This window comes from Sus scrofa, chromosome 4 (genome assembly GCF_054392235.1).
Source record: "Sus scrofa isolate SSC_HxYL_T2T_F1_AM1 chromosome 4, Sscrofa_HxYL_maternal_Yorkshire_Landrace_v2.0, whole genome shotgun sequence".
Lineage (NCBI taxonomy): Eukaryota > Metazoa > Chordata > Mammalia > Artiodactyla > Suidae > Sus > Sus scrofa.
In genome coordinates, this window is record NC_139386.1 from 104543319 (window position 1) to 104569944 (window position 26626).

The 26626-nt window shown below is 47.4% G+C and overlaps 2 protein-coding genes across 9 annotated transcripts in view; one reads left to right on the forward strand and one right to left on the reverse strand.

Moving 5' to 3' along the window:
* Nucleotides 1–391: 391 nt before the first annotated feature.
* Nucleotides 392–17287, forward strand: GJA5 (gap junction protein alpha 5). Of its 5 annotated transcripts, none has more exons than XM_085023121.1 (3): nt 392–485; nt 13529–13830; nt 14121–17287. In XM_085023121.1, exon 3 carries the CDS (start codon nt 14153–14155, stop codon nt 15227–15229), a length of 1077 nt encoding a protein of 358 aa, XP_084879247.1. In that variant the 5' UTR covers nt 392–485; nt 13529–13830; nt 14121–14152; the 3' UTR covers nt 15230–17287. The 5 variants fall into 5 exon arrangements, with proteins under 5 accessions (XP_084879247.1, XP_005653125.1, XP_013848771.1 ...); XM_005653068.4 differs by having other exon boundaries at nt 13529–13661; XM_013993317.3 differs by having other exon boundaries at nt 13720–13830.
* LOC146404127 (uncharacterized) overlaps nt 17150–26626 on the reverse strand; it is a 53224-nt gene continuing 43747 nt past the window's right edge. The window contains exons 5-7 of one of the 4 annotated variants that reach the window (XR_014844265.1): nt 21277–21321; nt 18243–18328; nt 18003–18103 (exon numbers count right to left, since the gene is read on the reverse strand). Coding sequence is in view for 1 of the 4 variants with exons in the window: in XM_085023131.1 (XP_084879257.1) it covers nt 17987–18103; nt 18243–18328 (203 nt within the window). In the remaining 3 variants the exon portion in view is untranslated. Of the gene's footprint in view, nt 18104–18242; nt 18329–21276; nt 21322–26626 lie in introns of those variants that run through there. The other 3 variants (XR_014844267.1, XM_085023131.1, XR_014844266.1) reach the window with 3 other exon arrangements.

A 26626-nucleotide genomic window follows, 5' to 3' on the forward strand; every position in this document is an offset into this window, starting at 1 on the left:
CAGGTAGTGCCAGTTTTCCCGCTGATGCCTCAGGAACACTGTGGGCTGAGGAGGCTCAGTGGAGAGTGGGCAGGCAAAGACCAGGGAGGCGGTGCACCACCAGCCTGCCCGCGGAGAGGGGGCCAGCGTGAGGACTGTGGCGACAATGATGGGGAGGGAGGCGGGGGAGGAGGAGAGCTCAGTCTCCTGGGGAGAACCCAGTGAGGAGAGGCTGAAGGTAGAGGGGTGAAAACAAACTTTTAAAGGAGCAAAGGCTGTAAGCGCACAAGAGAGAGCGGGGAGGGAGGGATCCCGAGGGGGAAGGGGGAGGAGAGAGAGAGAGTAGGAAGAAGTGGGCGGAGGGAGGGTGACAGATAGCGATTAAAAAGAGGGTGGGAGAGGAACGACTGACAGGCTCAAGAGCAGGGGAGAGTGGGCAGCCAGAGAAGAGGCGGCCAGAGAACCAAGAAGCCAACGGAAATTCCAGACAGGAGGAAAAGAAGAAGGTAAGGGCAAACTTGAATTGTAAGAGCTAAAACTACCAGTTTTAGTGGGAAAGAGAGAGCCTTGAATTGCAGGCTGGGTAACAACACAAAGCCCTTTCTCTGCACCTGCAGGCGTATCTGCCGGCACCCCCCCCCCACCGCCCCCCTGCCGCCCCAGCGGCCCCTGTGATGGGAAGCTCTGGGTATAGTAAGGAGGATGGCTTAGGAAGCAGCGGATAAATCACTCACTTGATCCAGAAGGAGCTGTAGAACTGTGAGTAGAGGGCCCGCGCAGTCCCTCTAACCTCTTGCAAGAGCCGCTGTGCCCCAGCGGCTTCTCACAAGCAGGATCCCAGTCCATTTCCAGGCACTTTGCTTACGATTGGAATTGGCCCTTTAAAAACCCAAACCATCACTGTTTTATGATACTTTCTCTAGGCTTGAAATCTTTTTGGAAATGCTTTCCACAGCATCTAGGAGAGTGTTTTGATTTTTTTTCTCCCTAAGGCATGTCGGATGGTTTAAAAATATTCCCTGCTTAGTTTCCTACAGAGGAGCGTGTCCCAGTGGTACACTGTGAGCAATCCGGCCACTTGCTGTTGGAGGAAAGAGGCTAGTGAGACCCCGAGAGGAAGCTGGGAGAAGCGCCCTCGGAAGGTCTCCTTTCCTCCTGGGTGGAGGGCAGGAAGGGTTCTGTCAGGCCCTTGATCTCTCTTCTGAGCATGTGGGGAAGGGACCTGGACGCAGGGGCCAAGAGACCTGGGTTCTGGTCCCTGGAGGGGATGTGTGACCTTGGGCCAGATAACTCGCTCTTCTGGGGCTCAGTTTCTTCATCCATGAAACACAAGGTTTGCAGTAGCAGGATTATCCGGTTCCATTCAGCAGTAACACTGACCAAGGCTGAGATTCCTTACGCTCCAACACACCTCAGTACCATTAAAACAGAAAAGCCTGTCACAGGATTTTACATCCTTACGGTAACTTTGTTCAGTTTTTCCTGTATCCCTCCTCTTGCACCCCGTCATAATGGAGGGGTTCCTGGTTCTGACTCGGCATCTCACGGGGCTGTTTCCTGACCGCAGCTCTGACACACTGAGTCTGACTGGCCCAAGAGAAGGGAGGACCATGCGAGGAGCACTGGGCAGGGAGTCAGGAGACCTGGGGGACATCCAGCAATACTGAACACAGATGAGACCAAGGCCACCCCCTCTGCCTGGGGTGGTGGGCTCACAGCAGGGGACAGAATCTGGTATTTATTTAGAAGCATCCCAGCCTTTCACATCATCAGGCCACGTGGCCTCCATCTCTTCCACCCTCTGACTCTGGAGTCATAGCCCAGCCCAGACCCTGACTGGGCTCTCCAGGGGCAGTTCTGAGCTCCCCACCCTCCGGCCAGGTTTCTGGGCGGTGCTGCTGTTTGGAGCCTACTCCCTTTCCTGTCCCTCCAAATCTGTTCCTCACTCAGCAGCTGCCAAGGAGCAGTCCCAGCAACCCTGGCATGCAGGCCAGGCAATACTGGGACGTGTGCTCCTTGGCTTCCAAGCCAGCACCTTCTGGGCATCTCCTCTTCCAGGCTCACAATGTTCAGGGAGCCACGGTAGGCACACAACCGCATTGTCCTGCTTGGCCACTGCCTCGGAACCCCAGAGGTGTCCTGGCTGGGCTGTTGAAACTGGTTATTGTTCTTGCCTCCTAGCTGCCTCACTCCTGTCCCCCTCTAGGTAGTGGCCTAAGGTCCTAGGTCATCAGAACTGGAAAAGGTCTCTTAGAGTGCCAGTCAATCACTCTGACAAATAAGGAAAACAGGCCTGGAAAGGGGAGGTGACCTCTTGGAAATGAGTGTGTCAGGGCCCATTCAATTGGGAGTATCCTGTTCTGCTTACTCACACCTAGGGCTCTTCTACCTCCTATCCTTGACTGTGTTTTCTGAGCTCCCACTTTTCCCCCAAAGCTCCCTGCTTCTTGCATGTAAGCATCTCTACAGTCCTGTTTTCTGGCAGTGACACCACCTGCCCACCTACTCCTCCCCGTCTCTGCTGGCTGGTGGGGGGCCCATGCAGTGGTGGGCTCTGAGCTCTTGTAGCCAGCAGGGGCAGCACAGGGCAGCCTGGCTTCTTGGGTACTGGCTGATCCCACTTCTGGGCCCAGCCAGTTAAAACAGGACAGGGAGCCCATCTGCGTGGACCAGTGAGGACAGAAGCCCTGCAGTCCTCAGGGCCAGGGAGGCCCAAGTTCCAGGTTCGGCCCTTTGTCCCAGGAAAGATCTCACCCCACTAGGGATACCAGCAACTCGCTGAATGAACTGGCCCCACTTTGGGCTCTAGGCTTGAACTGCTGAAGGGCATTGGTATTAATTAACCCTTCGGGTAAGTGACTTTTCCAGGAAAGCATCAGGTCTCCTAGGAAAGAAGCTGACTTCCTTTCTACAGTCAGAAGCTGCTGGCTCCTGTCGAATGACAGCTTTCTGAAGCATTTGTTTCTGACATACTAGCAAGTCGTGGGCTAGAAAAACTCAGCCCTCAATCATCTGTGCACCTTCATAAGGGAAGAGAATCAGGAGGTCTCAGAATCAGAGGAACTGAAATAACACAAAGGGATCTTAGAGTTTATTTAATTCGGGAAGGGCAGAAGGAAGAGCCTGGGCATTCGCAATCACATTTTGGCTAGAATTTCAGCTCTGGAAAGCTTGAGGAAATTATCTAATGTCTCTGATCCTCAGTTTCTTCATCTGCCAAAGAGGTTAATAAATATTTTCCTTGTAAGCCTTTACGAAAATCAAATAATATATTTTAAATGGCTATCACATGGTATATGGTCAATGAGCACTAGGACAAAAGGTAGAATCCAGGTCACCTGGTCCTCAGCCCAAGGGTCTTTGAATTGAGTCTCATTTGAGGCAAAGGCCTTTCCACAGAGACATGAAATTCTGAGAAGGTATTACTTGGTTTATATGACCACAGATTTTTTTTCTTTCTGGGACTCGTTTTGCTAACCTCTAAATTGTGAGTCTGAAAATCTGGATTTGCCTCTTGGCTTTGCCACTAATTTGCCAAATTATCACAAGTGGACAAGTCACAAACTCCCCCAGATGTTCTTAGAGCTGGAAGGGCCTCAGCAAGCCTCCAGCTCCCCCACTTTGTTTTATGTGTGAGTGAGCTGATGCTCAGGAGGGGGCATGTCTGGTCTAGAGTCACAAAGAAATAGCTGGGACCAGAAAGAGCCTCTCTTCTGAGTCTTCACAGAGGACTTCCAGGATGTGAATCCAAGCTGGCCTCTTCATGACTCAGAACTTCAGGAGTGGGCAGGTGGGGTTAGGCGTAAGGGTGCCTCTTCCCCTCAGATCAGAGTAGACAACCTCCTATTTCTCTTCCCAGCGGAAGTGAGCCAGCTTCATATGTACCCCTGTGGACGTGCCTTTGGATTGGTGGTCAGATGCCAAAGTGCTGCAGCTCCTCAGAAGGAAGGAATTACACGAAGCCCCTATTTTATAATATGGACTCAGGTGGAGTCCCTCTCCAGGCCCCAAAGCTTGAGTTAAAGGGAAGTTTGGAGGCAGGCTGGACCAGTTATGAGAACAAGAGGGGCCTGGGTGGAGTGGGACCCTACTCCTCCCTTCCCCTCCACCCCTGCCTCTCTTCTTCATGCTAGTGAAATAACTGATTTACAGTGAAATTAATATCCTTCCCATTGCCTAGGTTTGCCCTACCTCTGATGGTCACCCTGTGGCAGGGGAGGTGCTGGTCCCTCTAACCGTCAAATGCTGCATCTGGTTGACTAGTTGGGCCATGTTTGAGAGAAGCTTTTACTGGAAGTGGCAGAAAAGAAAACAAGGAACTAACATTATTGAGTGTCTACTATCTGCCAGATACCATTCTAGACATTTCCACCTATTCACACATTGTTTAATCCCCATGAGTAAATATTCCCTTTTTTTCAGATGAGGAGGAAACTAAGGGGTTCCGTGACTTGCCTAAGGTCACACAACTAGAGAGTGATGGAGACAGGGCTCAGATTCCACTATTCCTAGAAAATGCGAGTCCCATCACCTAACTCTATTCCCGATGTTCTTGTTACGATTTGATATCAGTGAAACCCCAGAGCCTGCTCTTGGGCCAGCCAAGAACTCAGCAGCAGACACAGCCCCTGCCAAGAGCACTTAATGGCTAAAAAAGGAGATAACTTTCTATATGTGAGTTCTGGCTAAATGGTGGCAGATGCTGAAGAGTCTGGGAATCCTGACCACTGAGGGTTGAGGGCCTCCATGTGATCAGTAATTCTAGGAACAGCATATGCAAAGGATGCCCAGCCAAGGAGCCCGAGGCTGAAAGGGAAAACCGTGGGCCCCTCAAGGGGTAGTGGGAAAAGCCCTGCTTGGGGAGCTAAAACACTGGAGCTCTGGTCATAGGTTTGTCACCAGCTGTCAGTCCTGCCCATCTTAGGGCCTCTTGGCTTTTCTTTCCCTCCCAGAGACACAGGGCATAAGGAGGTTTTGGAGTCAGGCAGACCAGCCTGATAAGGCAGACCTTCCACAGCATTTGCTACTTGTGTGACCTTGTACAAGTTACTATACCTCTGAGTCTCAGTTTTCGCAGCTGCCAAATGGGACAGTACTAGTTTCCTAGCAGGGTTAACATAAGGGTTAGAAAGTATTGTTAACATCACGTAAAGGTTAGAAAATATAACTGTAAAATGCTTCGCACATGGAAAACACTCAACTTGGTGACATCTGTTATTACTATTATTAACTTCTCTGGACCCCAGTCTTCACCTTGTATAGAAATAAGAGGTTGAGTTTGACTGATCCCTAGATTCCTTTTAGCTCTACTATACTATGAATTGATGATAAGATGTTAGAAATAACAAAGCACTTCATAAACATAATTTTCATTAATAACTGCATTGGTATTAAGCAACCCTCTGGGTAATTGATGAAGACCTCCCAATATTTCATTGTAATTGAATACCTCCATTTGCCACCCCCTCCTAGCCACTCCTTGTAAATATGTCTTCTAACAGTTGAAGAAGAAAATTCCTTATCCTAGCATAATTCTCTTTCTCTACTTTGCCTGCTCCCTTCCACTTCCTTGGCTTTGAAATAACTGTCGGCCAACAGGATCTCTGAATGAACCACTTGGTCCTTGCCAGAATAAAACAATTAGATTTAAAGAGGAGTTAATGATCTGCCCTTGGCTAGAGTAGGAGGAAAACTAAAGTGATACTTAATCTCCTCCATCTGTCTTTCTTTCTCTCATGTCTAGCTCCCTCTCCCTCTGTAAGTGATCCAGGTTCAGGGGTGCAGGTCCCCACCTGGACCTCTAACTCTGGGAAAGTTGCCCACACTTCCAACTCAATAGCTGCCACCACATCATACATCCATGTGGTAGCTGAAGTAGCTACCCCAAACCTGAATCAGGAAAAGAATGACAATTCTGCATGTCAGAATTACCCCCAACTACTCACAAACCAACTCCCTACACGAACAGTTATCTCACAAACATCTCCGTGGCAGTTCTGAGGCCAGTCTTTGACGAGTAAGGATTTTCAAAGAAGGGAACTTTCTAGCATAGTTCTTTTTTTTTTTTTTTTTTTCAGGGCCACACCCACGGCATATGGAAGTTTCCAGGCTAGGGGTTGAATAGGAGCTGCAGCTGCCAGCCTATATATACCACAGCCACAGCAACTCGGGATCCAAGCCACATCTGAGACCTACACCACAGGTCAAGGCAGCCGGATCCTTAACCCACTGAGTGAGGCCAGGGATCGAACCTGCATCTTCATGGATGATAGATTCATTTCCACTGAGCCATGACGGGGACTCCCTAGCATAGTTCTTAAGGCAGGGGCATCGCTGTCAAAAAACACAAGAGCAAAGTTTGATGCCAACTTCATGCTTACCAGCCAGTCACCCTCTCCAAGCCCTGTAAGAAGTGGATAGGGCCAGTCCCTGCTTCCTTAGGTTGTTGTGAGAATCAAATCAGAAAATACATATCAAGAAACTCGCAGAGTGCCTGGCACATAGGTCTCCATACGTGCTCAATTTTCTTATTATTATCACCTAGCTTCAAAATCTCTTTTTGTGTAACTCTGGGTAAAGCAGAAAATTTGAAGCTGAGACTCTCCAAGAGAAATAGCGATTAATGGGGTGGCTGAGAGGATCAAGACCACTCTTTCACATAACTCTCCCTATACATCCATTTTAGGGAGAAACTATTGGGGTGAGGGAACATTAGAAGAATGTACGTTAATGAATAAGCTACGAAAGAGTTCGAGGTGATGATTCTGGTTGGTGCTTCACTTGATAAAGCCACCTTGGATGTCTGGCGTAGCACTGGGGCTCACGGTCATGTTCTGAGCCGAGCGGCACTGACCTAGGACTGTGTCTAAGACATCGTTTAAGTAAAGCTCTGTGGCTCCTTTTACAACCGAATTCTCTCCACTGGGAAGCGAGGCGACCCTGACCTCGCCACATTCCACTGCACGGTGAACAGAATTAGAGCCCGGGCCCAGGGGATTGTTATTATTACTATGAATAACAATCTTTATTGAGAACCAGAGATCTGTTAGATACTATCCAGAACATGTGTCACTGTCCAGAATTAGACTCAGACTCTACAGCGTGGTCTTAAAATCTAATTTTGTCAACTTTGGGTGAGCTCCCCAGTGACTTATGGGGAGGGGGGAGAGAAGGAATAGCCCGTGGTGATCAAGTCTCTGCTCTAGACACATTCAGTCACGCCCGGCCAAGCAGAGGGCTCTCTCGTGGGCAGGAGGAAGGCTCTGTGCCTTTTGTCTCCCTTGTGTTTGCACCACCATAGTCATTGTGCAGGTGCCCCTAGGTCAGCTTCCCAGGGAGGTGACTCTACTGGTACTAGGTGTTTTGAGTGACCTGAATTTGTTTTTCATTTTCATTCAAGTATAGTTGAGTTACAAGATTGTGATAAATTCTGCTGTATAACAAAGTGATTCAGTTATACATGTACACACATCCATTCTCTTTCAGATTCTTTTCCCACATGGATTATCACAGAATATTGGGTAGAGTTCTCTGTGCTATACAACAGGTCCCTGTTGGCCAATCATTCCACCTACCTCAGTGTGCATATGCCAATCCCCAACCTCCAGCCCATCCATTCCCCACCACCTGTCCCCTTTGGTAACCATAAGTTTTTCAAAGTCTGTGGGTCTGTTTCTGTTCTGAATGTTGTTATTTGTCCATTATTGTTGTTTCTAAAAAAGTGCAGAAATCAACCCATCCGTTGGAGGACACAAGAATCAGCACTAAGGGCAAAGAGAGGGTGGGGGGTTTCTGGAAGAGGATCCAATGATGAAAAGAGGAGAGGCTTGTCTTCAAGGAGCTCAGAGTTGAGTTCGAGAGATAATACAGCGTTGGTAGGGTGAATAATTCTCATTATGTATGTGAAACCCCAGTGGCTTTACAGTTCAGCCCCAGGCCCAACTGCTGACTCCGGGGGGCAGGGGGGGACACAGAAATTGCTGTCAAATGCTATATTAGAGGGCTGTCATATACGGTTCCAGAGGCCAGAACTAGAATCAATAGCAGGAAGAGAATTTTCAAGGCATTCCCTGGTACCTCCTTGCTCACTTGCAACACATCTTCTTGAGCAAGAAAGACAAGGGTGTAGTTTTAGCTGTGTGCTGGGTGGCACCTGTCACCTGCAGCCTGCCTAGCTCATGCTGAAGCCATTGCTAAAAGGCTTCAAGGAGCAGGGCAATTTCCAAGTGTGCAGTAACTTATTTCCCCCACCCCATTTGGGGGCTGTGTCAGAGCAGTGCAACTTTACTGCTAGACCAAACTTTTTTTTTTTCAATCATTAAGAAAGCACTGATTATGCACCTAATGAGAAAACCTAATGCAAGAAGAATACAAAGTAGAAGACAGACTTCTGACTTTGAGAAGTATACTCCCATCTGAGGGAAAAAGCTATTAAATCTTGAGGGCAAGAATCATGCCTGATTTTATGAATGCAACAGATATTGAGTGCCTAGTATACACCCAGTCTGGTACCTCTTAGATATTATTTTCAGTACCCAGAATGCTGGTAGACACACAGTAGGGACTCAAAAACAAACAAACAAACAAACAAAAACAACCCTGTGGTTGGGCTGAGAGATAAGACGCTTTTGGAGAACAAGGGTTAAGGCGGCATAGAACCCAGTGTGGAAATGTATCCTACCTGCTGGATGGTAATTTCGAGTCCTCAGAGTTCAGGGGACATCAAAGAGGGCTGAGATCAACTTGAGAAGATGTTTCCATTTTCACCTAGATCTGTGGAGTCAGAGGAAGAGGTCCTAGCTATGAGTTTGTGTTCATTTGGGTTGCTCTAAATTGATTTTCTTTAAAAACTTTGGCTGCACAGGGAGGCAACAGTGCCAACATGAGGAGGAGCAATGAATTGGGAACACAGGTCTCTGGACTTTATTTACAGCCATACAATACATGAAGTAAAGGAATACAATGATTTACGCTCACAGTGTCCACAAACCTTCCTTTGGCCCTTCCCCTCTTATAAAGGTGCCCTGTTACTATGACCAAACAAGTGCCCTGGTGACTTCAAAATGTTTGCCTTGTCCCAGGATAGGATACCTTGAAAGAGGACATGGACCCAGTAAGATGGCAACTACATAAAATGGCTAAAAATTTCAGAATCATACCATATCTTAGTTTATCTTCAAAATCAGAGGGATCTTTGAAACCAGTGGGTTTTTTTTTAATCAAACCTGGATTAATAGGAGTATAATGTATGCACTACTGTTTTAAAACAGCCTGCGTATGTTTTTGTATGATTGAGCCCATTTGTCCTAAGTCTAAACTTGTTAGAAATGATGTACCTACATAGACTAGCAAAACGGTATGTAGATGCGATCTCACTTGTGAATAGAAAAAAATCTAATTTGACAAATTCTGTATCACCCCCTCAAAAAAAAAAAAAAAAAGGAAAGAAAGAGAGGACACTGAAGGTCTTGGAGTAAAGAGTGTTCAGAGTTGGGATGTCCTTGTCCAAGTTCTAGGGACCATTGCTTTTTGCCTTGGGGACTTGAGAAACTGTATCAGTTGCAAAGGGCTGTAAAATTCAATTACCCAGGGATCTGTGGAGGGCCCAGGCCCAACCCTGAACCAGAGTCAGGTTCAGTTCCCATGGGCCCCTGTATTTCCCTGATGTTAATACACATATCGTGCTTTGTTGCAATTATGTGTTTGATTTCTCTTCTTAATTAAGGGAAATAAAGGCAGCTAAGTACAGTAAAGGCAGGGATTCCTTGATTGTCTTTTTAATTGTTGTATCTTCAGTGTCATCATCACTGCATGATGCCTGGTAACTGGTAACCACTCAAGAAACTTATAAAATGAATGAATGAAAGGGAAGGACATTGTGGGCAGAGGGAACATGAGGAGCCGAGACAGGGAGGTGAGAAACTGTGGGCCATGAATACGTGTGTGGGGAGTTGTCTAGCTTAAGTATTGAGTATGTGAGGGGAACAGAGGAAACAGAGAGAATGAGGCTGTGCTGTGGAGAGTCTCAAGTTTGAGTTAAATCATTTGGACTTTATAAGCAGTAGGAAGCCAGTGATGATCACAGATGAAGCAGTGGCGTACGTTATCATTGTGTTTGATAGAATTTATTCATGGCATGGACAGCTTATTTGGCCTCTCCCAACACACTTACTGCCAAGAAATGGATAATAATCTACAGTGCGTTTAGTATGCTATATGCCCAGAAAACTCAGTGAGTATCTAATCTATGTGTTTCTTTGGCTGAGGTTGTGGGGGTCCCAAAGGGACCCAGAGTAGCTGGGAAACTGACTTCAGCCAGGGACCTTTCTAAGCTGAGCAGCTGGTATAGGGTATCAATTTTAAGTTTCTCTGACTTTGTCTGAGTCATCCAGGAAGTCACAAATGAGAGGTCTTTCACCCAATTTGCTGCCACCAGGGCCCATGGGGTCTGCCTCAGCTACTTTCTCTTACTTCCTCTCAACGAGGCATCCTTTCTAGGACTGTCTTGCTGATATTCTTTGATGTTTCTTTCTTGTACCTGTGCTTTGCTTCTTCCGTATGGGACTCTTGGATCACAAGTGAGGGAGTCAGCAGTCTAGCCTCTTGGCATTCTCTTGGCAGACCAGACCAAAGCGTCACATTCTTTGCCTGGAACTATTTTTATCCTTCCTTGGGGACTTGTAAGGAATGAGTGACTGAGAAAGAAGATCCAGGGAAAAGTCTTCAGGGATTGAGGAGAGTTGGAAAACTTGCTTCGAATCCTGGAAGAATATGACATTTCTCCCTTTCTTTCTCTTTCTTTCTTTTCTTTTTCTCTCTTTTCTTTCCTTTTCTTTTCTTTTCTTCCTTTTCCTTCTTTCTCCCTTCCATTTCCATTTCTCTTTCCCTCTGGCTTTCTCCTGTTCTGCTCTTCCATCTGCTTCTCCTTTGTAATGCATGTCTCTCTGCCTTCCACTTTCTCCTTCTCTCTCCCCCTATTCTTGTCCTTCTCCACCACTTTCCTTGCTATTGATGGCTGCCTTTTATTCAGCTCTTGTATTTTGAGCACTGTGCTAAGTGCTTTTTATGCATCACCTTATAACACTCTATGAGCTAAATAATAGTATAGTCATTTTGCAGGTGAGGAAATTGAGACACAGATCTAGTAATGTCTGCAAGTTCAGCAGATCTGCACAGGGATTTGTACTCCACTGAGCTAACCCCCAAACTATCTTAAGGGTTTTTCTCCATTTCCAAGTGCCCTTTGTCTTTTCGATCTTTTTTTTTTTTTTTTCCTTTTATAGGGCCGAACCTGCCACATTATGGAGGTTCCCAGGCTAGGGGTTGAATCGGAGCTGTAGCCACTGGCCTACGCCACAGCCACAGCAACACAAGATCCGAGCTGCATCTGTGACCTACACCACAGCTCACGGCAATGCTGGATCCTTAACCCATTGAACGAAGCCAGGGATTGAACCCAGAACCTAATGGTTTTCTAGTCGGATTAGTTTCCGCTGCGCCACAATGGGAACTCCTCTTTTCGCTCTTTTGCTTGTCTTCTGCCCCTGCCTCTCCCTCTCTTCTCTCTGACACTCACCACATCCTGGTCTCCAATGTGTGCAGATGACCCCAAAGGTGCTGAACACTGTGCACGTGCCCAGAAGGGATAACAGACCATTCAAACTCTTATCTAATCAGCCATTTTCCTTTGGGGCAAATGCTCCACAATTTTCCACCTTTGGAGGCTAGGGAGGGGCCCATCATCATGTGAGGAAAAGGGCAGATACCTGATCACAAACCAGAGGAAAGGCCCCAAGACCTGGGTCTTTGATATAGAGGGGAACAGATAAGGCCCTTTCTGCTCACTCACAAGCTCTTTCACTTCCAGGGACTCTGCGTACCCTCGGGGTTGGGGAGGGCAGGCTGGGAGAAGACAGAGCCAGGAGGCTGGTCTCTGTGAAGGTATCAGTTGAGAAGCCAAAGAAGCCTTGACCGTGAAACATGGTAGCCCCACCCTGCCTTTCCTCATAAAGATAGGAACCTGGAAGAGATAGGAATCAGGGGCACATGGGCAACAAAGATGTGAAGGTCGAGGTTTGAACTTGATAACTTTGAAGTTTCCATAAGAGTCTAAGATTTTCTGATTCCAAGAAGGGACTTTTCTTTTCTTTCTTTCTTTTTTTTTTTTGGTCGTTCTATGTTCTGTTGATTAGGAGTGATTGATCAAAGACTTAAGTCATAAGGATATTTACTGCTCATCAAGTAAGAATTATGGAGGTAGGAGATCCAAGAGATTGATTCAGAAGCCTCAGGGCACTGGCTGGCATTTCTGAGACTCTCTGGGCAGTTTCAGACAACTTGGCTCACACAACCTGTCCATGGGCAGAAAGTTGTGGGGGTGAAGAGGACTTCAAGTGAGGCTTCCTCTGTTTACGGGGGAATGGAGAAATGTTTTCTAGAGCACTCTCTCCACATTAGACTCTCTCCACACCTCACAGACCATAACTAACCTCATTGAAGGCTGAGAAAGTGATAGCTGGACTTTTCATCCTGCTGCTGGGACACAGACAAGGAATAAGAACTAGTTTGCCATAGTGCCTGCTACCCCTTCCTTCATTTGCTCAACTGAGATTTACTAAGCACCCACTCTGGGCCAGGTGACAGTGGTGCAGAGAGAGACAATTCCTGTTCTCAAGGAGCTTCCGCTGGAAGAACACAGACAGGCAGAGGATCACAAAACAAGATGGCAAGTGCTAGGAGATAACTGAGTGTCCCCAGGGCCACCACCGAGCTGAAGATGCTCTGCTTGAGGAATCAGGGAGGGCTTCAGAGGCAAGGAATAGGTTCCATTCTGAAGAGTGAATGGGATTCACACAGGGGTGAGGGAGCACGTCAGAGGTGGTTGAGAGGAAGGCCTTTGGGAATTTTCCAGGACTCGGCATGGCTGGACAAAGGGAACTAATGGGGGCAGGCAGGAAGTGAGGCTAATGAAGCAGGCAAGGACCTGATGTGGGAAGGCCTTGTGTGGGACCTGAAGGTTTGGGGCATTTATTCCGGACGTGAGGGTGAGGTCTTTGAGCAGAAGAACAAGCTGAGCTGGGCAGCTGAGATGGCTGCACTGCCAGGAGGTGTAGATCAGCACTACCAGCTGCCCACCACCTGGGAACACCTTTATACGGTTCTCGTCACACATGTTCTTGTTTGCCACCTCCTGGTAAAGATGGGAAGGAATGGGATGGACTGAGGGTCTGGGGTTAGTATATGCAAACTATTACATTTGGAATAGATAAGCAGTGAGGTCCTACTGTACAGCACAGGGAACTATATCCAATCTCTTGGGATAGAACATGATGGAAGATATTATGAGAAAAAGAATATATATATATATATGTATATATATATACACACACACACACACACACACATATATATGATTGGGTCACTTTGCTGTACAGCAGAAATTGGCACAACACTGTAAATCAACTATACTTTAATTTTTAGAAATGGTTCCAATGGCCAAAAAAAAAAAAGTTGTGTGTTTTGTTTTGTTTTTTTTTTCTCCACCTGACAGCCATTCAAACATATGGAACCTTTGAGTTAGGACTTCCAGCACATCACATAGCTCATCTCATTTAACCCTCAAAATCCTCTGGGGGTAGCTATGCTCAGCCCCACGCTGCAGACAAGGAAACAGACTCAGCGAGGTAAATGTCCAGAGTCACATTTTCAGACTCCCGTCCTGTGTTCTTTCCACTTCTCCAGGGTTTCTCTGGTGTGGTCCTTGGATTGCCTATATCAGAATAATCTAGGCTGTTTGCTGCAAATCCAGATTCCAGGGGCCACCCAAGACCTCCTGAAGTAGAATCTCTGGAGGTAAATAGCACAGAATCCACATTATAACACACATCTCAGTTGATTTCTAGATCCGCTCAAATGTGGGAATCATGTTCTAATCTTGCGTCCTTATTGTGACTCTGAGTCTTCTCTTTTACTTTTGCTGGGGGGAGGGGAAGAGGAGGGGAGCTTTTTAGGTGACTCTGACTTCTCAGTTGCAATTTCTTTAAGAATACACTGGTGTGGGTCAGTGGAATCACAGAGCACGACTGGACTTTCCAGACTTTTGCAGAAGTACCTCTGTTTCTCTCTCTCTGCCTCATTTGCAGAAACCTTGGTGTCTGTCTTCTGCTGAGCCAAGATGGGAGACTGGAGCTTCCTGGGAGAATTCCTGGAGGAGGTGCACAAGCACTCCACAGTGATCGGCAAGGTCTGGCTCACCGTCCTCTTCATATTCCGCATGCTGGTGCTGGGCACGGCTGCCGAGTCATCCTGGGGCGATGAGCAGGCTGATTTCCAGTGTGATACGATGCAACCTGGTTGCGAGAACGTGTGCTACGACCAAGCCTTCCCCATCTCCCACATTCGCTATTGGGTGCTGCAGATCATCTTTGTCTCCACACCCTCTCTGGTGTACATGGGCCATGCCATGCACACGGTGCGTGTGCAGGAGAAGCGGAAGCTCCGGGAAGCCGAGAGGGCCAAAGAGGTTCGGGGCGCTGGCTCTTACGAGTACCCAGTGGCTGAGAAGACAGAGCTGTCCTGCTGGGAAGAAGTGAACGGAAGGATTGTCCTGCAGGGCACGCTGCTCAACACCTATGTCTTCAGCATCCTGATCCGCACCACCATGGAGGTGGCCTTCATCGTGGGCCAGTACCTCCTCTACGGGATCTTCCTGGACACCCTGCACGTCTGCCGCAGGAGCCCCTGCCCGCATCCTGTCAACTGTTACGTCTCCCGGCCCACGGAGAAGAATGTCTTCATTGTCTTTATGCTGGCTGTGGCCGGACTGTCCCTTTTCCTCAGCCTTGCTGAACTCTACCACCTGGGCTGGAAAAAGATCAGACAGCGATTTGTCAAGTCGCAGCAGGGCCTGGCTGAGTGCCAGCTTCCCAGTCCCTCTGCAGGTATGGTCCAGAGCTGCACACCACCCCCCGACTTCAGTCAGTGCCTGGAGAATGGCCCTGGGGAGAAATTCTTCAGTCCATTCAGTAACAAGGTGGCCTCCCAGCAGAACACAGATAACCTGGCCACTGAGCAAGTGCGAGGCCAGGAGCAGATTCCAGGAGAGGGTTTCATTCACATCCGTTATGCCCAGAAGTCCGAGGTACCCAATGAAAGTGCCCCAGGTCACCGCCTCCCCCATGGCTACCAGAGTGACAAGCGCCGTCTCAGCAAGGCCAGCAGCAAGGCCAGGTCAGACGACCTATCGGTGTGACCCTCCAGGATGGGGGTACCAGGACCACGTGGGAACAAAGGAGGCTCAGAGAGGGGAGAGGTCTCCCTTCTGACCCCATCTCTCTCATTCTCATCACTGCTCTGCTTCTTTTGGGCCCTGGGGCTCAATGGCATTGCTCATTTATTCCAGAGGGTATGACCAGGTCTTTGCGGGTGCAGTCAGAGACACGGCTACCTGCCCAGGCTGCTGTCCTTTCCCCATCCCCTACCCAGGATGCTCAGTGAAGCCTGTCAGATTACTCAGTGAATGGGATGGGGACCATGGCAGACAGGGCCTGGGAGGGATAGCCAGAGGGATGGGATACTCTCCACATACCAGCCACACGGTATGGCTGCCACCAGATGGATTCTCTAGGTCCTTCTGGCTTCCTTGAGGGACTTCCCTCCTCCTTCAAGGAAGAGCTCAAAGTTCCCAGCCAATGATGAGCATGAATCAAGGAACTTGCCTTAGATGTGCCCTTGAACCTGTTGTCTCCTTGGACCATATCCTGGGTTGGTGGTGAGGTCGCTGTGGGCTGCCCTTGGCTGCTCCTCCCCCTACCAAGTCTTGCTTAAAAAGAGGTCCTTGGAACTTGACCAGCAGCCTTTTACAAGTGCCTTGGTATGTACCTCTGGTAAATGTCTCACCTTGGTGATAGAGCAGCCTTTCCTTCGTCCAGAGTGTACAACCAGTCCACAGGGTTGAGGAGCTCCCCTACAGAGTCCCTGTGCACACAGACTCCACTGGAACTCCTGCCACCACATGTCATCCTGCAGCCTTTTACAGTTCAACTCAGTGACAGAAACCATCCCTTCCACTCCCCCTTTGGCTGTTTGTCCAGCCAGTGCTCCGTTAAACACCTTATTGACCAGAATGCCCAAGAAGCCGTCACCCTCTCTCAGATGCTGACCAGATCACCAGCCATGGAGGCCAGTGGAATTTCCCCAGGTCTTAAAAACAAAGAGGGCATTGTGCTTCACAGATTCCCCTTGGGAAAAATTGGTTCTGCTGTGAGGATAAAAATAAAAAAGGAGAGAAAATACTGGAAAACCCTTTTCCCCTCCTGTTCCTCTCCCTTTCTGACTGCCAACTGAGAGTGCCAAGAGGAGGTGTGATGACAACTAGGGAAGCCCCCAGATCTCTCTTTCCCTGGAGGATTTCGCAGGGGCAGGAAGCAGTAAGGGAATCTCCAGCTCTCTTGGCAGGGCCCTTGTTTAAGAACATAGAGATTCCTATGTCTCCCCAGTGCTCCTAAAGAGGCCGCCAAAAATCAGGGGACTAAAGAAAAGCCCTGCCTTCCCAGGAGCTGTCCTGGCTTCTCTCCTCCGTTTATCCATAATGGGTGGTTGCCATTTTGGATGAAGGTAAAGGATGCTCAGAATTGGATGCTGAAACTAATAGGGAGATGTTGACTTTTTAAGATGCATGTGTGTTTCTCTCTTTCTCTCTCTCTCTCTCTCTCTCTCTGTGTGTGTGTGTGTGTGTGTGTGTGTGTGTGTGTGTGTGTGTGTGTATGCTGTTAAGAGGGTGAAGGGGAGGAGAGTCCTGAAATAAAGGAAGAATACCCTAGAGACATGGGTGTCTTCCTGCCCTTTCCTCCAGATGCCTGGCAAGGGGGCTGAGTCTTACTGTTTTCAGTGTCATCCACCTAAATAGAGAAGCATGAGAAAGTGGGACAGAGGAGGTTGAAGACCCAGAAGGGAGCTCAGCCTCTGTGCCACCTGCCCATCTCTGGGCCCTTCTGCTCATACTTGGATATTATTGGTGGGTGGAGAGAAGATGAGGGTAGTGGGGTGGAGGAAACTGATGGGGGTTGCATTTAGGTCAACCCAGATATTTGTGGGGGACACTTTTATTGTCTGGCACTGGCATTAAGACTCTTTCTCTAAAAATCCAAAAGACTCTCTTTCCTTCCATCCCTGATGTGTATTTGTTTTGTGAAATGAATGATCTTGGATTAGAAATTCTATGAGATCAGTCCTTGATGATGGGGCTCTCGGGAAAGAAAAAGGAAAAAATATGTGTCGTCTGTCTTAATAAAGTCTGGCCCTACACCTATCTCTCCTTTGTGTCTCTTTCATGCTGTGACTACAAGAGAAGGATGACAGGCTTGTTGGGGGAGGGAAGCACTTGGAACCCAGCTATCAGTCAATCAGTGGTGCAAAGAGCTTTGGAATCAGACATGCAAGTGTTAAAAAAATCCCAGCTGCTGATGTACAGCCGGCTTCCAGCAGCTGCTTAATCTCTGAAGCTGGGTTTCCTCATCTGTAAATTGAACCTAGTAATATCTACCTCATAGGCTGTTGAATGAGATCCTGTTTATGAAGAGTTTAGCAGAGTGCTTGGGAAATAACAGCCTGCCATTAAATGGTAACTGTTGTTATTATCTTCATTTTTTTTGTTATTATGTTGAATACATAGTATTTGAAAATCTGTGATATTGAGGGATGATTCCAGAACTTCCCCTCGTGGAGCTTACAGTCCACCTAAGACGGTCATAATAACTCACATAGAAGAAATAATTAGAATTAAACAGAAATTCATTGCTTATCAATTCTAGGAAATATAAGACTCCAGGAAGTGATGCATATGAAAAAAATCTTAGAAGAGACTTGATCTGGGCCTTAAAGAGGTTTTAGAGAAGTGATAACTTCAAGGATGATGCTGGGAAATAGGTCTGGACATCCCCATTTTACATACATGGAAGCTAAGTTCCAGAAAGTTTTCCTGATAGTAGGCAGCTTCTCACTGGTCTCTTTAGTTGGGATCATACCTCTTTAGAAGAGGAAAAATAATTCTTGCACCAAACGGTCCAGGAACCATCCAGACCTTCGCCAGCCAATGGGTGCCATTTCCTCGAGAAAGAAGCAAAGGCTGGGCAAAACCAAACGGAAGTATTATCTGAATTACCAACTGGTCTTGTTTATCAGGGAGGAAAGTTCTTTTAACAAGGGCTTGTAAATTGATCCTAGAACACATCTTGTGACACCAACATTAAGTGCCAAAGGTATACCTGGCATCTGTCCAAGGTTAAGATGATCAGATCAGAGGTGCCTGCAAAGTCCAACTGGAAAAAAGCATCTAAGATCCATTTTTTTCCTAGAAAAAAAAAGTAGGGAATTTCATGGTGTTATAAACAAAGTTATTAACATTTAACAATTTATGTTACACTGAGACTGCAAAAAACAAGGGACTACTTATTTCATAGTGAGTGAGATTTCAACTTCGTGTATCTACTCTGATTGCCCTTCCTTTCCCTCTAAAGTTTCACCACAAAAGAGGTAAGCTGAGTAGTAACATAATGAACACACTTGAGGTGTAGGCCTCTACAGGCCCCTTGCCTTAATTTCCTTCCACCAGTGCCAGGTAAGACCAGAATTTCTACCATTAGTGTTTCAGACCTATGGCTAAAGTGGTTAAGGCTAATAACACTCCTATGAAGAATCACAGTATGAATGAGTTTTCAGATTTCTTTTTAATAACAGATTTTGAAAGCAGAGGAAAAAACAAAAGAACAAAGACACTAGGCACATGGCAGGGGTCTTGCTTTCATGATGCAGAAATGAAGAAAACAGCAAGGCTGGAAAGGAGAGCCAAAGATAAGCTGCCCACTTGCCAATCCTTGGTAGATCCCAGAAGTCCCTGCAGTCAGTCTATGTATTAACCTTATCATCCATATGGTGGACAAATGAATTTACAAATGAGAGATATGTAAATAGAATAGGATCAATGGTTTAGCCTCATTGATCACCCGATGGTCACCAGAGATGAAGGGACTATAGTTTTTTACTGTCATTTCAACTGGAAAAGAGAAAAACTAGCATGCAACAAATATTTATTGAGCACCTGCTTTGAGCCGGCACTCTCTTAGGCTTTAGGAATACAATTTTACAAAACTGATATGGTTCCCTTCTCTCAGAGCTTACAGCCTAGTGAGGAAGACTCCCTAACTAAGCAAATGGACAAAACAATTACATCCTGAGATAAGTGCCAAGAAAGAAGCAGATGGGGTGAGGGTAACAAAGGGGTGGGGAGGGGCCTTCTTCATATGAGGGGGCAGGGAAGAAAGTCCTCTCTGAGCTGAGATCCGACAGCTAAGAAGAGGCTGGCCCCTGAGGAGTGGGAAAAGAACCCAGGTAGGAAAGTCCAAATTCCTTTCAGGAAACCCCAGAATCCAGCTATCCCTGACCTCAATATGGGCCAACACTTTTGAAAGACAGAATTCAAGCAGCACCTAGATGGCACCTAAAGTAACACCGTCTGGCACCAACTGTTGCAAAACACACATACCTCTCTCAGCAAAAGCCTCAAGGGACAGAGAAGCGAAAGGCACATGTAAAGGGTCTTCACTAAAACAACTAAATATCATGTTAACATGCTCAAAAGCCCTATTTGATGTGACAGATATTATTTCTACCAATAGCAATTCCCGTAACACACTGGGGACTTCTAACTAGGCCTATTCCCTAGAGTCCAGGCCAGTAGGCAGAAGACTGTGTCCCAAGGGCTGGGAAGGAGCCAGCAGGGTGTGGTCCAGAGGAGCCATGGCAGCAGAGGGGCTAAAACAGTGAAACATCAAGTGTACAGAGAGGGGGGAGTGAGGAGGGAGAGGGAGCACATTCGCAGGGTAGCCAGGCTATAGGCATCATGTAAGATGTTAGCAGGCAGGCATCACTGGAGACATGGCTCCACTGGATCTGGATTCAGAACTAGACCTCCAGACTCAGAGGAGGGAGATGGCATGGGCAAAGCAGAGCCTTACCCTAGGGCTGGATCACTAGGCAGAGCACCAGGACAGAGTCTTGGACAGAGTACAAGGTGGGTGCCTGTTATTGGAAATAGTATCACCAATGACTGATGAATAAAGTCATTGCCAGAAATATATATATATATGATTTAATTGGTGCCTGCAAAGCCTTAGACCAAAGGAGTGACCAGTGGTGAGACTTCCAGCCACCTCACCAAGCCTGGCGGTGGGCGGGGAGGTGATTTTTGGCATGGAACCTAATATTGCTCTGAAATCACCCCACACTGGCATCTACCTCCTTCACCTACACATGGGCCACACAGCCCTGGGGACACAAGGCTTAAGGCCCTTCTGCCCCTTCAACCTGGCTGACTTTTCCATTACCCTTGCCTGATGGGGCACTAACTTGCTAACAAGGGGGTCCTCAGAGAGAAACTGGGAGCCAGGCATGAACCCGTTCAGGCGAGCTCCTTGCCCTGGGCCCGGCAGCCTGGCCATCACTGAATCCCCACAGGCAGCAATGGCTGTTCCAACAACAGGGGGACATTCGGGGCAGTGTGGAATTGTTTTATGCCTTTCTGGTACTCTTCTTCAAATGAACTGAAATATAGCTTGGAGGGGTTTAAGCTTACAAGTGTTTGTGATAAAATTTCACATTTGGAAACCAATGTAAAAACCTGTGCAGGGCGACATTGGCTATGAAAAAGTCGATTAATAAAAAAAAAATCCAAAACAGATATTTTGGTAATAATTATGAAACAAGTTTGTAGATGTTAAGTGCTAACTCTTTCTTAGGCTCTGTGCTGAGATTTCATGACTTATTTCATCCTTACAGCAAATCCTACAAGGTCATTGACCGCATTTTACAGATAAGGAAATAGACTCAGTAACCTACATCTAGTCCCTACTAGGTGGTAGAACTCGGCGTCCAAACACTTAGTTCTTGGAGTTCCTGTCATGGTACAGCGGAATCGAATCCAAGTGGGAACCATGAGGTTGCAGGTTCGATCCCTGGCCTTGCTCAGTGGGTCAAGGATCCGGCATTGCCATGAGCTGTAGTATAGGTTGCAGACGAGGCTCGGATCCTGCGTTGCTGTGGCTGTGGTGTAGGCCGGCAGCTGTAGCTCCGATTAGACCCCTAGCCTGGGAGCCTCCACATGCTGCAAGTGTGGCTCTAAAAAGCAAAAACAAAAACAAAAACAAATCAAAAAAGCACTTAGTTCTCTGTCTGCAGTGTGCTTCACTTAAATGCTTATCATATATCCTTGAGTAAAAAAGCAAGATTCAAAATCATACGTACACCATGATTTCCATGTAGAAAATAGGTATTTATAAGAACAAAGACCTGAAAGGAAGAAATAAAAATGAAAGCAGTTGTGTCAGTATGGAGGATCTGTGCTTTAATTCTCCTTATTTTTAAAACTATTTTAATGTTACTTTTATAATTAAAAATTTAAATTATATTTATATTCAACCTTTGGACTAAATTTGGTGTTCCCCTGGGGTGGCTGCCAGGAGCTGTCTCTCTTCATTTCCGTGGTTCCCATGCCTGGGAATATTTTTGTTTGGGCTCTGCCTGCCACCCTTAAATGGAATAAGATTAGCAGGAGGCACCCACCCCAGGGTCTGGGATGCTGACTGTGTGACGGCGGATGATCTGCCAACTGTGCCTCTGGAAACTGCCGCACATCGGAGGAAGGATGGGAGGCATGACTCACGCCCGTGAGCTCCTGCACCTTCAGTGTGGTGGGTGAGGGTGGTGCTTGCTCCAGGTCAAGTCAGGGCCACTCCAGGTGCTGTGTGGGCGGTATGGAAGGATATCAGTGGGGGAGCAGCCTGCCATTCAGATGCTCAGACCTAGTAGGCGAGGAGGAGGATGCCAAAGCATGGGGAGGCACTAGTGAGGTCAGCAAGAGAAAGCAGGTGCAGTTCTCAGAGTAAGGAGGGGACCTGGTGTGAGGGGACACTCGGGAACACTCAAGGAAGAGCTTCATAGAGGAGCTGCCACTGGAGCTTGGCTGTGAATGATGAATAAGATTTTACTAGGTAGAGAGAGAAGACTTTCTAGCAGGAAGACACAGTTTGGAGCCCAGAAGGGAATGCTGAGAGGGTAGAGGAGGCTTCTGGAAAGTGTGCCCTTCACTCTGTCCCTGGTGAGGAGCTATTGAGTTTCTTTGGACATCTAGGCAGTGGGGTGACCAGCGCTGTTCTTGAGGGTGACAAAGGCAGCAGCATGTCAGCTGACCATCCATGAGACCCCCTTTTAATCTGGGGATGAAGTAAAGGAACACAGAGCCTCAACCACTGGGACTCGGTGACTGGTGAGGAATGGGGTGACTGGTGAGGATGGTGGGAGGGGAAAGAAGACAGAGAGAATGAAGGGGTTTCAGGTCTCTGTGAACACGTTCATTTACTCAACAAAACTCATTTCAGTAGAGGGTAATGGGTCCATTAGACCCCTTCAGGTATCGCTTCAGATCCTCTCAGCCTCCCTGCCTCTTATTCCAGCTGCCCGGGGGTGTGGACCAGGTCACAGAGGCACATCTGATGTTGGGAGCCCTCTGCTCAGCACCTACATTGGCACATGGACAGTCAGAAGCAGGGGATAATCAATGCAACACAGGACAAACCTCTGGCCAGGGGGAGACAGAAGCCCTCCCTCCACCCCTACCTCTGCAACCCTGGGGGTTCCAGGGCCTGGTTACTGGGGCTTTTTCAGAGCTCCGTCCTGTGGATTAAGCGATCTATCCCACTTAGCAGTGCCCAGTTTGATAACATATCTTCCTACTGGCTCTGCCTCCTTCCCTGCCTCCCTCTCCTTGTTCCCCACTCTTGCTCCCAGAAGCATGCACCCAAATAAAGGGTTAACACATCAGTTTCTGCCTCAGGCTCTGCTCCCTGGGGAATCTGGACTGAACCAGTGATCCCTATTTGAAATTGAGCTGTTTTCACTTGACTTCCAATTACATAGTCTTCAGACCAAGCCTGAAGCACCAAGGTTAGTAGCAATACTTCACTCTGAGAACAAATATAAGTATGTAGGTTGCAAATCCTGACATTGATAGTATTGGAAAGTCCAGCACTTATAGGGATTCCCATGGTTTCTTGTGTGTCAGTCTTATCTGCCTGGATAGATCTTTCCTCTCAAGACCCTGTGCCTCACAGCATTTAGGACAATGTTGGGCATGCAGGAGATGCCAAAAAAACATCTATCAGGAGTTTCCATCATGGAAATGAATCTGACTAGAAACCATAAGGTTGCAGGTTTGATCCTTGGCCTCACTCAGTGGGTTAAGGATCTGGCATCGTGAGCTGTGGTGTAGGTTGCAGACTCAGCTTGGATCCTTCGTTGCTGTGGCACAGACTGGCAGCTGTACCTCTGATTCGACCCCTAGCCTGGGAACCTCCCTATGCTGTGGGTGCAGTCCTAAAGAGCAAAAATAAAAATTAAAAAATAAATAATAAAAACGCCTGCCAAGTTGAACTGAAGTTGTGCTCTTTTACATCCCTGGATTCCACATAGTCTTCAGCTGCCTCACTTAATCTACAAACTGGTTTCCAAAAGGACATGTCCTTCTCCTTGTACTCCTTGTGCATGGGGAAATGGCACTGATGGAAACTTCCACTGAGCATGGATGAGTGACCGCACTCCACCAGACACTGGGATTATACGGTGGTTTATCCAAGGAGCTCCCCTCCCCCCAAGTAAGGGATCTGGACCTTCTGCCTGGGAAATAGCCAAGCGGCTTGCTGCTATCATGCCCTCATGTTCCTCTTTCCAGGATATCCCTGCTCTCGCAACCCCACCCCCCCAAACCAAGTACCACTGACAAACCATGACAGCTCCCCAGTTTTGTTCAGATTTTCAGTGGGAAAGAAAGTGAAAGTGTAGAAAAAAATAATTCTCCCCTCCCCAGTTAATCAAGGACTTGACTGCCACTCACTTGTCTCCCTTCCTCCCCATCCCTTAGAGTCTCAAGATTTGGGGGGAAAAAAATTACCACACACACACACACACACACACACACATGCATGCACTGGGGCCCCTATCTTAATGTTTATAGCCGCCCTTAACCCAAAGGGCTTTCTGGGAGAGGGAGGCAGCAAAGGTGACATGGCATTTTTCTAGGTCTCCTGTGTCAGGCTGGGGTGGGAGACAGTGGAGCATGAAGGTGCTGAGTTCAGGAAAGCATAGGTGCTTCACCCGGTTAGAGAATGAAAGGTGCCCTCTGAGAGCTGGGGTGGGAGCTGTCGGGGTGTCAGGGAGAGGGCTACTCTGAGGGCAGCTAAGCTTTCCAAGGAGAATGCCTCTGGCTTTTCAAACATGCACTGTTTCTACTTCCTTTTCCTGGCACCCACTTAGATCCTGCCATTCCAAACCCCCTGTTCACTCCTTCCAGCACTTTCTGTCCACCCTGCTGACTTCCTCTCCCTGCCCAGCGGAGCACTGGGTCATAGCCTGCTGGATCATGTGCATATGACTTGTCTTTCTAACTAAACCCTAGGACGTCAGAGAGTATAGGTGACATTTTGTTGCTGTTGCTCTCTGTCCCTGGCATATGAATCACAGGAGTTTTAGACAGGGAGAGGCTTGTAGCAATCAAATGGAAGTCTTATTTTCCAGGAAACTGAGCCCTGGAACCAAGGGTTCTAGAACCTCAGTGCAGAGCAGTCATTCAGCCCAACCTCCTAATTGCTGCTGTGATCTCTCCACTGCCTGCCAGTGGTGGTCCAGCTTCTCCTGAGCACTTCCATTGGCAAAGCCCCCTAACAGTGAGGCTTAGTCAGCTTGGCTTCCCAGACCCAGGGTCAGAGCCCAGCTTTCTATTGACATAACCTCTTTGAGCTCTTTGTTTCTCATCTATGAAATGGCATAATAGTATCTAACTCATAGGATTGCTGTGAAGAATAAATTAAGCAAACAATACCTACTATCCAATGATTACTTAATAAATGTTGGTTATTGGAGTTCCCGTCGTGGCGCAGTGGTTAACGAATCCGACTAGGAACCATGAGGTCGCGGGTTCGGTCCCTGCCCTTGCTCAGTGGGTTAAGGATCCAGCGTTGCCGTGAGCTGTGGTGTAGGTTGCAGACGCGGCTCGGATCCCGCGTTGCTGTGGCTCTGGCGTAGGCCGGTGGCTACAGCTCCGATTCGACCCCTAGCCTGGGAACCTCCATATGCCGAGGGAGCGGCCCAAGAAATAGCAACAACAACAACAACAAAAGACAAAAAAATAAATAAATAAATAAATGTTGGTTATTATGATGATCGTTTCCAAGACAGTGCAGCCTATCTTCAGCTAGATCTGTTAGAAATTCCTTAGTTTTCTTTTAGTTTTCAACTAAAAGAAAACTATTTTCTGTAGCTTCCATCTTATGTGAGTTTCCCAAAGTCACTAGTGAGTTAGTGGCAGAGCTGGGACCAGAACCCAGATCTTTCCATAAGCCAGGCTGTCTCTGAAATACTCGCCATATAGATGAAAATGAAAGCAATCTGCCATGATAAAACGCTGTTGTCATTATTGCTATTTTCAAAGGTGAAACAACCAAGTGACTTTTCACTAGCATTAGAGCCAGCAAGGTTATAATCCCATCTTCTCTCTAGTCTGACACTCTGTCCCACTATAGGTGTGGCTTTAATGGGGGTTCTCTCTGCCTCTTCCATCTGTGTAGATGCAGACAGATAGCAGCCTGCCACGAGATCCCACCCATCTCCCCTGCACACCCTTTCTCTGCTAATGAGTTGGTTAAAGGAGAGGAATAGTTCTGGCCTGTAAGTACATTGGGGAGATTAGTCCTTCAGTTCTATAGGGGGTCTTACATCAAAACCACAAGTTCACATGTAAGACTGAGCCACTCTGCTGTACAGCAGAAATTGGCACAACATTGTAAATCAACTATATTTTAATATCAAAATTCAAAAAAAACCAAACCACAAAATCACTCTGCTTACAGCTCTCTTTAAGGGGTGGCCCTAAAAGACCTTATAAGAGAGAAATCCTTCCACTGTGCAAAGTTTTCAGTGGTTCCTGCCATGGTGCACTTTTGTCTGGAAGGGGAAACGACCTGACATCTGAATTAAGCCAATTCATAGACAAGGGCTCATGATTTGGAAAACAGGAAATTTGAAGGGATAAGACTGAAAGACATATGAGTTTTGGGAAAGAGGTATGTAAATGAACCAATTGTAATGGGCCCAGGATGTGAAGATAGATTTGTTCCACAAGAATGTTCTCCCACGGGTATCCGCAGTGCAGGAGGCTCTCAGGGTACAAGGTGCTTTACCCCATGAATGTTAGTCAGCCTCTTTTCCAGTCACCCCAGTATCTGCTCAATGAGGTTATGAACATCACCACGGTGCCAGAGGCGAGGTTACAGACAGTCCATAACATGCAATAAGCTTCACCGAGGCTGACCTGGCCACCACGGCTGCTGAATATCCAGCTTCCCAGAGCAGTGACTGACCTTGAACCCTCAATAAGGTACCGTGACCAAGAGGTGTCAATTTACCACTTCCCTGGAGGGCTGACTACATTAGATCCTTTTATCATGAAGGGGACAGAAATTTGCTTCTCACTGGAATAGATATTTATGTATTTGCCATCTCTGCCCATGATTCTGTTAGGACTATCGCTTATGGGCTTAAAAAG

Bases quoted from the DNA above. Each gene is read 5' to 3' on its own strand.
- GJA5 (XM_085023121.1), top strand. From the start codon at position 14,153: ATGGGAGACTGGAGCTTCCTGGGAGAATTCCTGGAGGAGGTGCACAAG.